We start from the raw sequence: 14,941 nt of genomic DNA, 5'->3' as shown, positions 1-14,941 counted from the left end.
AGCGGGGATCTCCTGCTTACCCGGCGTTGCTGCTGTCATATGAAATCCTGCCTCCTGGACCAGCTCCTATGATAGACTTCAGCAGTGTGCTGTCTATTAGAGGAGCAGGTCCAGGATGCGGGACTTCATATGACAGCAGCAACGCCGGGTAAGGGGGAGATTCTTGCTCTGTGTAATCCAGAGTTACTCGCCCCCCCCCCCCTCTCCCCTCTGAGGCAGCCCAATAGGTAAGTATAATAAGGCTTACTTGTAGGGAAAATAAGTATCTCTTAAATGTGCACTGTTTTGGAAAAAATTTACCCTGGATGCAGCCAGTTGTGTCACTGGCACATGCGCTCTGAAGGTACGGCATACCTTGCTAGACCTTCGGAGCATTGTGCCGGAACTAAGGGCTTCTGGGACTGGATACAAATTGACCCCCACTAATCAGCCAGTCCATACACAGCTATAGTACAGTGTTGTGTGCAGAGGTGCTGTTTAGCTTCTTCTGAATGCAGCAGCTGCTGCCCTGTGTGCCCCTGTGACAGTAGTGTGAGCTATAGTAGATTGGAGACTACACAGGATCCAGCAGCAGCACTCATTAGTTATCAGCACCTGAGTCCATGAGGATCAACTACAGTTATATGATGGATTTGGTACTGTAACCTCCCACAGAAAAAGTTCTCTCTCTCCCCTCCCATAAAGTTACATTTGGTAACTTCTTCCCTGCCTGAATGCACGTTTTGATATAGTAAAACAGCCTGTTGCTGTGAAACTCCCCCCTGTTCTTCCTGTCACAAAGTCATGACATAGCCCCAGCCCCACACAGTAGCTGCCCTGATTTACTTACTGCATGTGGAGCAGAGACGTTCCACTGAAGCTGTCTGCCGGGAGGAGGGGGGGAGGACTCAGAGGGAGGGGAAAGAGCAGCAGAGTGACAGACTGCCCTCAGCTCAGCCAATCATAGATCAGCTATACCAAAACTCAAACAAGAGTAAAGCCTCCTGTTTCTCCTCTACCAATAACAGGCAGTCAAAAACTGCTCTGGGAGGGATCAGAGCTCCAAAACCTCCCACCCAATCAGCCCTGCAAAGCGGGGACAGATTCAGTCGGGGGCGGGGCTGGGACAGTGTTCTCAATCCGGGAACTGTCCCCAAAAAACGGGGACGTCTGGTCACCTTATCTCTGATGTCCATAACACATCCGTACCCCGGCAGCTGTCTCTCTGTGTCCACCCTGAGTGCTGTGCAGGGAGGTTCTGAGGGAGCGACATGCTGTCACACGTAGCACAGAAGCCAGGCTGCTGTGTTTACAAGTGACAGAAAATAGCGGTGACAGAATCTGCCCAGCCAGGGCCTATATTATGGTAGGGGCCTGGTGCTGCAGCTCCAATAGCCCCTATGTTAATCCGGCCTTGAGCAAGGTGGTACTGCTTCGCTAGATCATATATCTAGTACGTGATCCGACACTTTCGGGTAGGGGGCACCCATGTGCATGCCACCGGCAGCCTGCTCCCGCTGTCATTTTACACAGCGGGAGCTGATCTGCGAGCCCAGTGGACTCGATAGCTGCTGGCAACCGCTGATCATCCAGCACAGAGGCAGAACGGCGGTCTGCCTATGTAAACAAGGCAGATCACCGTTCTGACAGGAGGGAAGGCACGCATCCTGTGTCTCTGTAAAGCAGGGACTAGGATCCATGACTTCCCCTAGTAAAAGCACCTCCCACAGTACACTAAAACACAGGTTAGGAACACAGTTAACCCTTTGATCACCGCCGAATATTAAGCCCCTTCACAGCCATTGTCATTAGTACAGTGAGAGTGCATATTTTTAGCACTGATCACTGTATTAGTGTTACTAGTCCCCAAAAAGGGTCAGTTAATGTGCGACTGTCCGCCGCAATATCGCAGTCTTGCTATAAGTCGCTGACCACTGCCATTACAAGTAATAAAATAAAGTAAATAAATATATCCCATAGTTTGTAGACGCTATAACTTTTGTGAAAACCCATTAATATACGCTTATTGGGATTTTTTATACCAAAAATATGTAGCAGAATACATATTGGCCTAAATTGATATATTGATATATAAAGAAATAGGTCTTTTTTAATTTTATTATTGAATATTCTAGATATAGAAATCTTACAGAATGACCTGAACAAAATAACAGAGTGGGCAACTACATGGCAAATGAGGTTTAATGTAGAGAAATGTAAGGTATTGCACTTTGGGGTTAAAAACATAAATAAAAATTATGCTTTAAGGGGGAATCCAGGATGGAGAAAGATCTGGGGTTCTAGTAGAAGATAGACTAAGCAATAGCATGCAATGTCAAACTGCAGCTGCCAAAGCCGGAAGAATATTAGCATGCATAAGGAAGGGGATATATTCCAGAGATAAAGCTATAATTTTGCCACTTTATAAAAACCTGGTCCACACACACCTGGAGTATTCTGTCCAGTTCTGGTCGCCAATCCTCATAAGGGATGTGCTGGAACTGGAGAGAGTCCAAAGAAGGGCAACTAAACTAATTAGGGGATTAGAGGACCTTAATTACAAGGAGAGATTACAAGCGCTTAATTAATTCTCCTTGGAGAGGAGACGCCTGAGAGGGGACATGATAGCAATTTACAAATACCTCAATGGTTATCCCAGCATAGGAAAAAAAATATTTAGTCTCAGGGAGTGCAAGAAGACACTTGGCCACACAATGGAGGAGAGGCGGTTTAACCTTAAGCTGTAAGTGGATAGTAAGTGCAGCGCTAAAACTGTGATATAAATGAATAAACACATTCACATAAAAAATCACATAATTATGTGATTTTTTTTATGTGAATGTGTTTATTCATTTATATCACAGTTTTAGCGCTGCACTTACTACCCACTTATCCTTTTATAATCTGTTATCTCAGTTATTTAGTTCTGGCAGCTTTTTCATGGTTAGCGCAGTATTATACATTTTTTAACCTTAAGCTGTGTAAGGGGTTCTTCACTGTAAGGGCGGTGAGAATGTGGAACTCTCTTCCACAATTGGTGGTATCTGTGGGGAGTATAGCTACTTTTAAAAGACTCTTGGACATGCATCTCACAGATCACAACATTCAGGGTTATGGGAAATGATCACGTCACTGACACACACACACCATAACAGGTTGAACTGGATGGACTGTTTTCTTTATTGAACCTCAACTATGCATTATGTTTTATAGCAGAAGTAAGAAATATCGTTTTTTTTTTTTTTTTTTTATTTCAAAATTGTCAATCTTTTGTGGTTTATAGCTCAAAGAATATAAAACCCGCAAACCGCAAAGGTAATCAAATACCACCAAAATAAAGCTCTATGTGTGTGAAAAAAGGACATAAATTTTATTTGGGTACATCGTTACATTTGTCAGGTAAAATAAGACAGTGCTGTGTCACAAAAAGTGGCCTGGTAAGGAGGGGAACCTTCTAGAGGTCAAATGGGTAACCAGAAGATTTCACCCTCTTCATGACCAGGCCATTTTTTGCTATTCGGCACTACACATATTTAACTGGCGATTGCGTGGTCATGCAATACTGTACCCAAATGAAATTGATATCATTTCTTTCACACAGATAGAGCTTTAGTTTGGTGGTATTTGATCACCTCTGGGATATAAACGAATAAAGACTGAAAATTTTAATGACAAAAAAAACAATATTTTTTACTTTCTGCTATAAAACATACCCAATAAATAAAGTAAAAAAAATTAAATGTCTTCAACAATTTTGGCCAAAATATATTCTGCTACATGTTTTGATAAAAAAAAATCCCAATAAGTGTTTACTGATTGGTTTGCGTGAAAGTTATAGCACCTACAAACTATGGTATAATTACTAGAATTTTTATTTTCTTATTTTTTTTTATACTACTAATGGCGGAAATCAACGACTTATAATGGGACTGCAATAGTGCGGAAGAATATCTGACACTAACTGAGGCTGGGGGAGAATTGACTAACTGTCACTGACATCTCCAATGACAATTATACAGTGATCAGTCATAATACTATACACTGTCGCTGTATTAATGACAGTGGCTTGGAAGGGGTTAACATCTAGGGCGATCAAAGGGTAAAATATGTTCCTAACTATGTAATGTGTGCAAAGTGTGCTGCTTTTACTGACTAATCTCTAAGTTTCTAAACAGAGAAATCTTTCCCTGTGTATAGAGCTCTGTGTTGAATGCCAAAACAATGCTCTGGTCTGTGAATGTACATAGCCGATCAGCATGTCCTAGCCGTAAATCATTGGCCAGGACTTGCTGACAGGCTCCTGCTGTGTACAATCACTGCGGGAGCTGGGCAGGGGGTGCGCATGTGCACACCCTAAGCACGGAAGTAGGCGGCAACATAAAGGTGCATTGCATTGCCTACAGCGGCCACTCACCTGCAGTGCATTGGGGGCAGGCGGTTTGCTAAGTGGTTAATGCATACTGTGCATTAACCACTTGACCTCAGGAATATTTACCCCCCTTCATGACCAGGCCATTTTTTTGCAATACAGCACTGCGTTACTTTAACCGACAACTGTATGTATCGCATGCAAAACTGTACATAAATGAAATTTGTGTTATTTTTTTCCCCACAAATAGAGCTTTCTTTTGGTGGTATTTGATCACCACTGGGTTTTTTAATTTTTGCGCTATATATAAAAAAGACCAACAATTCCAATAAAAAAATGTATAAAAATTAAACTATCTTGATAAATTTAGGCCAATATGTATTTTGCTACATATTTCTGGTAAAAAATACCAATAAGCATATATTAACCGGTTGCCGACCGCCGCACGACTATATACTGCGCCGGTCAACCCCGGCCAGGCAGAGTGACGTATGGGTACGTCACTCTCCTGTAACTGACTTGCGAGCCAATTGCGGGCGGGCGCGCGCCCGCCAAGGCGCGCGCCCGCCGCGGCTCGTTCACTGACAAGTCAGTGCGTGTGACCGGCGGACCCGATGTCCGCCGGTCACACTACGATCGCTCCGGTGAAGGGAGAAAGGCGGAGCGGCTTATGTAAACAAGCCGCCCGTCATTCTCCCTGGTATAGAAATGAAGATCAGACGGTTCTACTATGTAGGACCGTTGATCTTTGTTTTTACACCAATAGCCATGTCCCTATACAGTTAGAAGCACGCCCCTAGGACACACTTAACCCCTCCCTCTCCAATACAGTTAACCCCTTCCCTGCCAGTGTCTTTTTTGCAGTAACAGTGCATATGTATAGCACTGATTACTGCAGTAATGTCACTGGTACCCCCAAAAGTGTCAAAAATGTCAGTCAAGGGTCCGATCTGTCCGCCGCAATGTCGCAGTACCGAAAAAAATCGCAGATCGCCGCCATTACGCGTTAAAAAAAAAACACCAAAAATGACAAAAATCTTTCCCTTTGTTAGTAAACGCGATAACTTTTGCGCAAACCAATCAAAATACGCTTTTTGCGATTTTTTTTTTTACCAAACATATGTAGCATAAAACAAATTTTTTTGGGGGGGAATTTCATATAAAAAAATGTGAAAAATATTGTTATTTTTGCAAAATTTACGCTCTTTTTTTGTTTATAGCGCATGATCAAAAAATCGCACAGGTGATCAAATACCACCAAAAGAAAGCTCTGTTTGTGGGAAAAAAAGGACGTCAAATTCGCTTAGGTACAGCGTCGCATGACCGCGCAATTGTCCGTTAAAGTCACGCAGTAAAAAAAATCGCAAAAAACCCCCTGGTCTTTTAGCAGCCAAATCCTCCGGGGCTTAAGTGGTTAATTGGTTTACGCAAACGTTATAGCGTCTACAAACTAGGTGATATATCTTAGAATCTTTTCTTTTTATTACAAGTAATGGCAACAATCAGCGGCTATTAATGGGACTGCGATATTGCAGAGGACAATCTGATACTACTGACACTTTTGACACTTTGTGGGAACCAGTGACACTAATACAGTGATCGGTGCTAAAAATATGTACTTTCATCATAGGCGGCTCTCTAATTAGGCAAATTAGGCGGTCGCCTAAGGCCTCGCACCTACAGGGGCCTCACGGCCAGTGGCGGAGCGACAACATTTAGAAGGGCGCAGTCAGGGAAATCTCCCAAGTAAAAGATTGTTTTAAATCCTCGGATATAAAAGTTGCAGCAGTGTGCTGCAGTCCCTTCACTGCGGCTGCCAGGTGTCTGTTGTCCGCTGACACTTACCCCGCCTTCTCTGCCTGGGGATTGACCGTCTGATCATGTAATCCTAAAATGTGGAGGAATCGGTGGGCGTGTACCTGTATCAGTAGGAAGTGACTGCCCGGTCAGCTCACTCTGCTATCATCGGTTGTTGCTCTGGGAGGAGAGCTCTGCCCTGGCCCAGGAACATACAGGTAACCAGGCCCCGAATTGTCACTCTGCAGGCTGGTCATAGATTTGTGGTGTCTACTACGCAAAGGGGGTGAGTAAGCCCCAGGGAAGTTGGAAGAGTCTTAGAATGGTTGGTGGAGAAGAAGAAGGCCCTGGGTGGCTGGGGGAGGAGAGGGTGGCTGGAAGAGAAGGAGAGGGTCCCTGGGTGGCTAGGGAAAAGGAGAGGGTCCTGGGTGACTAGGGGAAAAGGAGAGGGTCCCTGGGTGGGTAGGGGAAAAGGAGAGGGCCCCTGGGTGGCTAGGGGAAAAGGAGAGGGCCCCTGGGTGGCTAAGGGAAGAGGAGATGGCCCCTGGGTGGCTGAAGGAGAGGGCACTTGGGTGGCTAAGGGAGGAGAGGGCCCCTGGGTGGCTGAAGGAGAAGGAGAGGGCCCTTGGGTGGCTGAGGAAGAAGGAGAGGGCCCCTGGGTAGCTGAGGAAGAAGGAGAGGGCCCCTGGGTGGCTGAGGGAGGAGGAGAGGGCCCCTGGGTGTCTGGAAGAGAAGGAGAGGGTCCCTGGGTGGCTAGGGGAAAAGTAGAGGGTCCCTGGGTGACTAGGGGAAAAGGAGAGGGTCCCTGGGTGGCTAGGGGAAAAGGAGAGGGCCCCTGGGTGGCTAGGGGGAAGAGGAGATGGCCCCTGGGTGGCTGAAGGAGAGGGCACCTGGGTGGCTAAGGGAGGAGAGGGCCCCTGGGTGGCTGAGAGAGAAGGAGAGGGCCCCTTGGTGGCTGGGGGAGAAGGAAAGGGCCACTGTGTGGCTGGGGGAGAAGGAGAGGGCCCCTAGGTGGCTGAGGGAGAAGCAGAGGGACCTTGGGTGGCTGGAGGAGGTGAGGGACCCTGGGTGGCTGGAGGAGGAAAAGGAGAGGGACCCTGGGTGGCTGGAGGAGGAGAGGGCCCCTGGGTGGCTGGAGGAGGAGAGGGCCCCTGGGTGGCTGGAGGAGAAGGAGAGGGTCCCTGGGTGGCTGGGGGAGAAGGAGAGGCCACCCGTGATGCCAGAGTCAGTTGCCAGAGAAGAGAGTGGAGGTGAGCCAGTACTGCATATCTGACATCAAAGCCAAACATGGTGGAGCAGGAGCCCTTTGCCCTACACAATGACAGCACCCGAGGTGGAAGGTGAGGGGTAGCGAGGCTGTGACATGATAAAGCATATGGACTCTGTACATTATTGGTAGTTTTCGTTGGAGTTCTCCTTTTAGATGTTTAACTCTGTTGTTTTTCCCCCCAGCTATGAGGGACTGAGGAATGACAGCCCACTATGCTGGGACTTATAGTGCCATAGAATGTGGAGGACTGAGGAATCATCAGTCCCTCACAGAGGGCACTACAAGTTCCAGAATAGCAGGCAGCCATGCCTAATGGCACTTTTCCACTGCAAGTACCGGCTCGGCTCTACTCGGCCCTGCTTGGCCCTGCTTGGCCCGGTTTGCTTTTCCACTGCTGGTACCGCATGGTACGGTGTTGGAACGGTTCGGTACGGTACTGTATGGTTTGCTTTTCCACTAAAGTAGTACTAAAGTTAAGTGGGTGGGATAACAACTGGGTGGGTGGGATTCTCTGACCAATCAGTGGCTAGTAGTGACTGCATGCAAAGGATTGTGGGATATGGTACCGGGTATGGTACCTCTTGGAACCACAATCGAGGTGGTACTGTTTTTGAGAGCCGTACCGTTCGGTTCCATGCAGTGGAAAAGCGCCGCCGTACCGTACCGTAACGAACCATTCCTACACCATACCATGCGGTACCAGCAGTGGAAAAGCACAAAAGCGAGCCGAACCGTTCGGTTCCATGCAGTGGAAAAGTGCCATTAGTCCCCACAGAGGGCACTACAAGTCTTAGCATAGCAGGCAGTAGTTCCTCAGTCCCCTACAGAGAGCAATACAAGTCCAAGCATAGCAGCCTTCCATTCCTCAGGGAGGAATGGCAGTGCACTATACTGGAATTTACAGTGCCCTTTGTGGTATGGCAGCCTTCTGCAGTGGGACTTGTCGTGCCCTAGACTGTGGCGGACTGAGGAAGGGAAGTGTAAGGGGGTCTCTGGAAACTCTGATGCAAGGGGGAGCTATGGTGACCACAGAGTTACCTTTTACACCAGAGTCCCCCTCAAATCAGGGTTCCCAGAACTCTCCTTACATCAGAGTCTCCAGCATTGCCCCTTAAATCGGGGTTCCCAGAACTCCCCTTACTTCAGAGTCCCCAACATTCCTCCTAAATCAGAGTTCTGAAGACTCCTCTTACATCAGGGTCTTCAGAACTCCCTCTTACAGTGTAAGGGGGAAACTCTGGAGACTCTGATTTAAAGGGGGCTCTATGAAATTTGATTTAAGAGGGGGACTCTAATGTAAAGAGGAATTCTGTGGACTCTGATGTAAGGATGTAAGGAGGAGATGCTGGGGGGAATCTGATTTAATGGAGAACTCTTATGTAAGGGGGGGACACTGAACTCTGACGTAAGGAGGGACTCAGGGAATCATGACCTATAGGGAAATGCTGGGGACTGTGATGTAAGAGCAGACACATATATATATATATATGTATATATATACATACATACATACATACATACATACATACATACATACCCGACGTTTAATGATCTTTGATTAAAGAAGAATTGGTTAGAGAAAATTCTAGAAACTATGAATTCATAGTACAAAGGTTAAGGCTCTTAATATATGCAATTTATACAGTTAATTTTTATATCCCTTGAATTATTTTTCCCATTATGGGCGTGAGTAGGGCCTCACAAGTTTTGCCTTAGGCCTCACAAAGCCTAGAGCCGCCTCTGAGTCTTTCACTGTACAAATGACACTGGCTGGGAAGGGGTAAAACTGTGCTGTTTTTAGTAAGGGAATGTGCTGCTTTGCAGGAAAAGAAAATCCATCACATTCCCGCTGACAGAACAAAGCTCTGCACTTCAAACATGTCTGCCTTTGTTCATTTCCATTACAAGGTGAAATGATGGGACTAGAAGTTTACACAAAAAAGATAATGTTTCTCTATGCTTCCTTTTAAGTTCACAGGAAAAGTAGTGACAAAGTCGTATTACTTTACGGCAAAACAGAAAATTGAGCTCACTGATCTTGCTGGGCTGTTTGCAAGGGTTACCTGGATAACCAAACATACTAATCACAGATATAATTCTTTTGGAAGTTAAAACAGATAATGTACTGTACACATTATATTTACTGTGTATTTAGCTTTCAGCTTTTCAAAGTATATATTATTAAACAGTAATAGGTTTTGAAAGTATGCTCATATTAATTAGATATTTTATGAAATGCTACCTTTTTCACTGGCTGGTTCTTGTATTTCCCCATAATGTTCTCTAATGCTGTCCAGTTCTGCAATAAAATATATTTGAAAAAAATAAGCATGTGCATATTACATATTTTAAACTGCATAATCTTAACCACTTTAGCCCCAGCCCTATTTCGGACACTTTTTGTTCACAAGTTAAAACCAGTATTTTTTCCTAGAAAACTACTTAGAACCCCCAAACATTATATATATTTTTTTAGCAAAGACTCTGGAGAATAAAATGTCGGTCATTGCAAAATTTTTTGTCACGCGGTATTTGCGCAGCGGTCTTTAAAACGCCATTTTTTTGGAAAAAATTTGAAAAATCACATTTCACTGCATTTAAAAAATACTAAACAGTAAAGTTAGCCCATTTTTTTTGTATATTGTGAAAGATGATGTCACGCCGAGTAAATAGATACCAAACATGTTACGGTTTAAAATTGCGCCCCCCCGTGGGATGGCGACAAACTACGGTCAATAGAGATCTCAATCTGCGACGCTTTAAATTTATTTAACGGTTACCAGTTTAGAGTTAGAGTGTAGCTCTTTTTTTTTAATTATTGCCCACGCTCTGGCGATCGCGGCGATACCTCACATGTGTGGTTTGAACAGCGATTTCATTTGCGGCTCGACTTGCGTATACGTTTTTTTTTGTGCGCGAGCTAACGGTGACGGGGACGGCTAAATTTTTTTTTTTTTTTTTTTTCCTATTTATTTTTTCTTTTTTTTTAAACTTTATTACAGGTTTTTAAAAAAAAAAAAATCTGATCACTTTTATTGCTGTCACAAGCAATGTAAACATCCCTGGTGACAGCAATATGTCGTGACAGGTACACTTTATGGAGGGATCGAGGGTCTAAAAGACCCTAGACCCCTCCACTACACTTCCCTGTATGCAAAACGCCGAAAACGGCATTTTTGCATACAGCCGTTTTTCAAATCTGCCGCCTTTTGCAGCACAGTAACCCGGACGTGACGTCATGGACGCCGCCTCCGGGTTACGTCATCGGAGACCCGATCGATGCCGTTTCCGGCATTCATCGGGACTCCATCCAGCCGGCGGACGTGCCGGCTGGGTGCTCGGGGCTCCCGGTGGGACGGTAGCCCCGAGCAAAGCCGCGGAAGGCGGCGGGAGGGGGGGGACGTCCCCTCCCGCCCCCCCGGGTAACGATCGAGCGGCTCCCGAGCCGCATCGATCGTTACCGACGGAAAGCCGACCGTCGGCTTCAAACAACGGTACCGGGATGATGCCTCTAGCTAGAGGCATCATCCCGGTATAACCACTCAAAGTCTGATCACGTAGAGGTTACGTGACTGGTAGTAAAGTGGTTAATGTTCACCTGCTGCTGTCAGGACAACCATTTACCTGCACAATTCATATATATTCTCTCACTCTCACTCTCGCTCACACTCTCTCACACTCACTCTCTCACTTTTACTGTCTCTCACACTCACTCTCTCACTCTTACTGTCTCTCACACTCACTCTCTCACTCTTACTGTCTCTCACACTCACTCTCTCACTCTTACTGTCTCTCACACTCACTCTCTCACACTCACTCTCTCTCACACTCACTGTCTCTCACTCTCTCTCACACTCACTCTCTCTCACACTCACTCTCTCACTCTCACTGTCTCTCACACTCACTCTCTCACATTCACTCTCTCACACTCACACACACTCTCTCTCACTCTCTCACTGTCTCTCACACTCACTCTCTCACATTCACTCTCTCACACTCACACACACTCTCTCTCACTGTCTCTCACACTCACTCTCTCACATTCACTCTCTCACTGTCTCTCACACTCACTCTCTCACACTCTCTCACTGTCTCTCACACTCACTCTCTCACACTCACTCTCTCTCACACTCACTCTCTCACACTCACTCTCTCTCACACTCACTCTCTCTCACTTTCACTGTCTCTCACACCCTCTCACACTCACTCTCACTCTCTCTCACACTCACTCTCTCACTCTCTCACACTAACTCTCTCACTCTCACTCTCTCACTCTCATTCTCTCACTCTCACACTCACTCTCTCACTCACTCTCACACTCTCTCTCTCACTCTCACTGTATCTCACTCTCTCACACTCATTCTCTCACTCTCACTCTCTCACACTCACTCTCTCACTCTTACTCTCTCACTCTCTCCCTCTCTCACCCTCTCACACTCACTCTCTCTCACACTCACTCTCTCACTCTTACTCTCTCACTCTCTCCCTCACTCTCTCTCACCCTCTCACACTCACTCTCTCTCACTCTCTCACACTCATTCTATCACTCTCCCACTCTCTGTCTCTCACTCCCTCTCTCTCTCACTCTCTCTCACACCCTCTCACACTCTCTCACACACTCTCTCACTCTCTCCTTCAGTCTCTCTCTCACTATGCACTATCTGTAAAATGTTTCTATTGTACTTTTTGTACTAAAAATGATAATAAAACACAGTTCAAAAAAAAAAGTACTAAAGCTATTATATTAGCATGGCAGCCATTAAACTAGTATTTTCAGAAGGAGAAAATGGCAGTTTTCCTGCTTCTCAGTAGATGCATCCTGTATGCCTCCATAACAAAAAATGATTGCTCTATTGATGGCCTGCCCTTTGCAAGTGTAGCACTGTCCCCGCAGGGCCTGCTGAATAGTGACTTGATGGGCTCCCCTGATAACCAGCACACGGTTATCTTGAGATATAGTTAATGGATCCCTTCCTTGCTCCTGATGGCTCGCACAAATAAACAGTCTAGGGGTATTGGTTTTTTAGTGTTTATTTGATATTGGGATAGGAGAAGGAAAGAGTGGGATACTCCAACTGAACTATTCACATTGGTTGAGGACTTCTATCTTCAGGACTTCTATTTCAATTGGAAACAGCTACGCTGCTTAATCCACACTGCCACAAGTGTAGAAGGGGTTAAGTCTCTTGCTCTCTTTACTCTCTGACAAGACGACTTAGTGGATGATAGCTTATCTTAAGAACACTCTCACTAGCATCCCCTTTCAATGGACACCCATCCACTGACTATCCTTAGAGCAGGGTTGGCCCCCCTCAGGTCAGGCCCCTTGACACGAGTTTCCGTACTCGCTGTACTGCATAAACAGATCCTCCAGTGTCCCCCCTATCAGTCAGCTTCTCGTGAACTCTGGGTTTAGTTCCTCACTGCTACTCTCCAGGCCCTCAGGACGACCCTCTGAGGCTGCATAGCACCTCTACAGAGGAGGAGGCAGCTGCCCCCCTCCTTCCGGGACGCCGCTTTTCCGAGGAAAGGCCTTGAGCACACGTGCTCCTGTCTTTTATACAGTATCCCAACATGCACCGAGGCACTTTCCCTCTGCCAATTATCAGGACTGTATCAAAAGCCTATGCACCCATTTGTCAGGTTTCCCTATTAAACCAGTGTGAAACACTCTCTAGACAGAATGAGTTGCATCCTGAGTACAATGAGCAGACCTCACTAACAGATCCTGCTCTCTGGTAGGCAGAGAACAATATAGATTTACCTGCAGCTCTTCTGGTAAGCAGACAAAGCTCAAACTATACTTTCTCTCTAGTACCTACCTAGGGGGGTCCCACACAAGAGTAAATACAAAGCTAAGCAATACAAATGTACCAGAATGAGGTATATAATTATATTTAATATTTGTAAATATTAGTAGTTTGTCTTTTTTAGTAGTAATTTGTTATTTTGCCTAATGTTCAGAGTGCCAAAGAACAGATCAAATGGGAAAAAAAAGACTTACCGTCATCTTGAAATTCCACGTCTGTGGGAGAAACAACCTAAATAGAACAAAATATACTGTAAATACAATACATATTTCAGCACTGAATAAACATAGTAGCTATTGTACAGTCAACTGTTTTTTTGTTGTTCTTGCCATCAATATTTGGTGTGGCATCTGAGCACTTTGTGTGCATCCAGCAGCACTGCAGGTAATCGCTGGTTGTGTGAACAGCCAGAAATAGCTGTGACAGTAATTGAAACTTTCAGGTTTGGAGGCTGCAGCTAGCTGCTCACTTCTGTCAAACACAGCAGTATTAGTGGATTCCTGACGCTACCATTTGCACCGTGGTAAGATCCCTTTACAAATGCAACCTAAGACCCCTTTCACACGGGAGTCTGTTCTGCTCAGCAGGGGATCGATCCGCCGATCCCCACTGAGCAGGCGGATGACAGCTCCATCTCCGCTCTGTGTGCAGAGAAGGAGCTGTCAGATCCCTGCTGTCCTCTATGGTGAGATCAGATGAGAATCTGATCTGATCCTCCAGACGGATGGAAAATAGGGTTTCCATGCGTCCGGATTTCACAGGCAGGATCGGATCGGATAGCAGCGGGTGTCAGTGGAGATGTCTCCGCTGACACCCGCTGCCCCATAGGGATGCATGGAGCATGAAAAACTGACAGGTGGATCGGATCTGATCGCCTGTGTGAAAGGGGCCTAACAGGTGTGAGAATAGGGGACCTGTAAGTGTTACTTAAAGCGGTATTAAACTCAAAAACAAAAATGTAAATGTATTGCAGCTTACTAATGCCAAAACAGTTATCTAACAATAACTATCACAGTTGCTTGTGGTCTCAAACAAACTGTCAAGCCATTAAATGGCTGGTGTCCTAACTGATCACATGATGTACAACACCATGGGAACTGCCGTGGTGTTGCCATCTTAGACTGCCGAGTCTAAGATGGCAGCTTACTTGGCAGTAAAAGAAAAGGAGGGTTTTATTCGGTATTAGGTGTAATAGCTGCATTCGTTTTTTTTTTTTTTTTTCGTTTTTTTTCCAGCTTTATTTTTACCTGGTAATCCAGCCTAAATCTGCTATTCTTCAGCTTCCTTCAACAAATCAAGCTGTCTAGCTCATGTGAGGGCCATAGGTGTGCGCATAGGGTGTGCCAGGTGTGCCTGGGCACACCCTAATCACCCTGTGTGGTGCAGATTCCACCTATTTAGACCCTTGAAATTTTACCAAAGCCTCCCAAAGGGGCTCCTTAGATTTAAAAGTGTCCACTGCTCTACTGACACCAATCTCTTCCCTACTGACACCATCCCACACTCTCCTGACATTGTCAGTATACTGTATATACACATGCACACACACGCAAATACGTTTGAGTTTTTGGTGCACACCCTAATGCAATAGGCTGTGCACACCTATGGTGAGGGCCATATTATACATATTTGCAATCTTGTCGCTGGTAGCATATCACCAGAAACAGCACTGTGAAATAGATCACCTACCTTCTACAACATAGTTCCATCTGACTG

At 45.6% G+C, this 14,941-nt stretch overlaps 1 protein-coding gene across 1 annotated transcript in view; it reads right to left on the bottom strand.

The window, feature by feature from the left end:
- LOC309558268 (caspase-8-like) overlaps nt 1-14,941 on the bottom strand; it is a 101,869-nt gene that overhangs the window by 41,045 nt on the left and 45,883 nt on the right. The window contains exons 6-7 of the mRNA XM_082261319.1: nt 13,420-13,456; nt 9,658-9,714 (exon numbers count right to left, since the gene is read on the bottom strand). Of these exons, the coding sequence (XP_082117445.1) occupies nt 9,658-9,714; nt 13,420-13,456 (94 nt within the window). The remainder of the gene's footprint in view (nt 1-9,657; nt 9,715-13,419; nt 13,457-14,941) is intronic.

Source organism: Pelophylax lessonae (assembly GCF_965119305.1).
Source record: "Pelophylax lessonae genome assembly, chromosome: 6".
In the NCBI taxonomy this organism is placed as follows: domain Eukaryota; kingdom Metazoa; phylum Chordata; class Amphibia; order Anura; family Ranidae; genus Pelophylax; species Pelophylax lessonae.
Note: the sequence above shows the minus strand (reverse complement) of the source record. Positions and strands in the feature narration are given on the sequence as shown.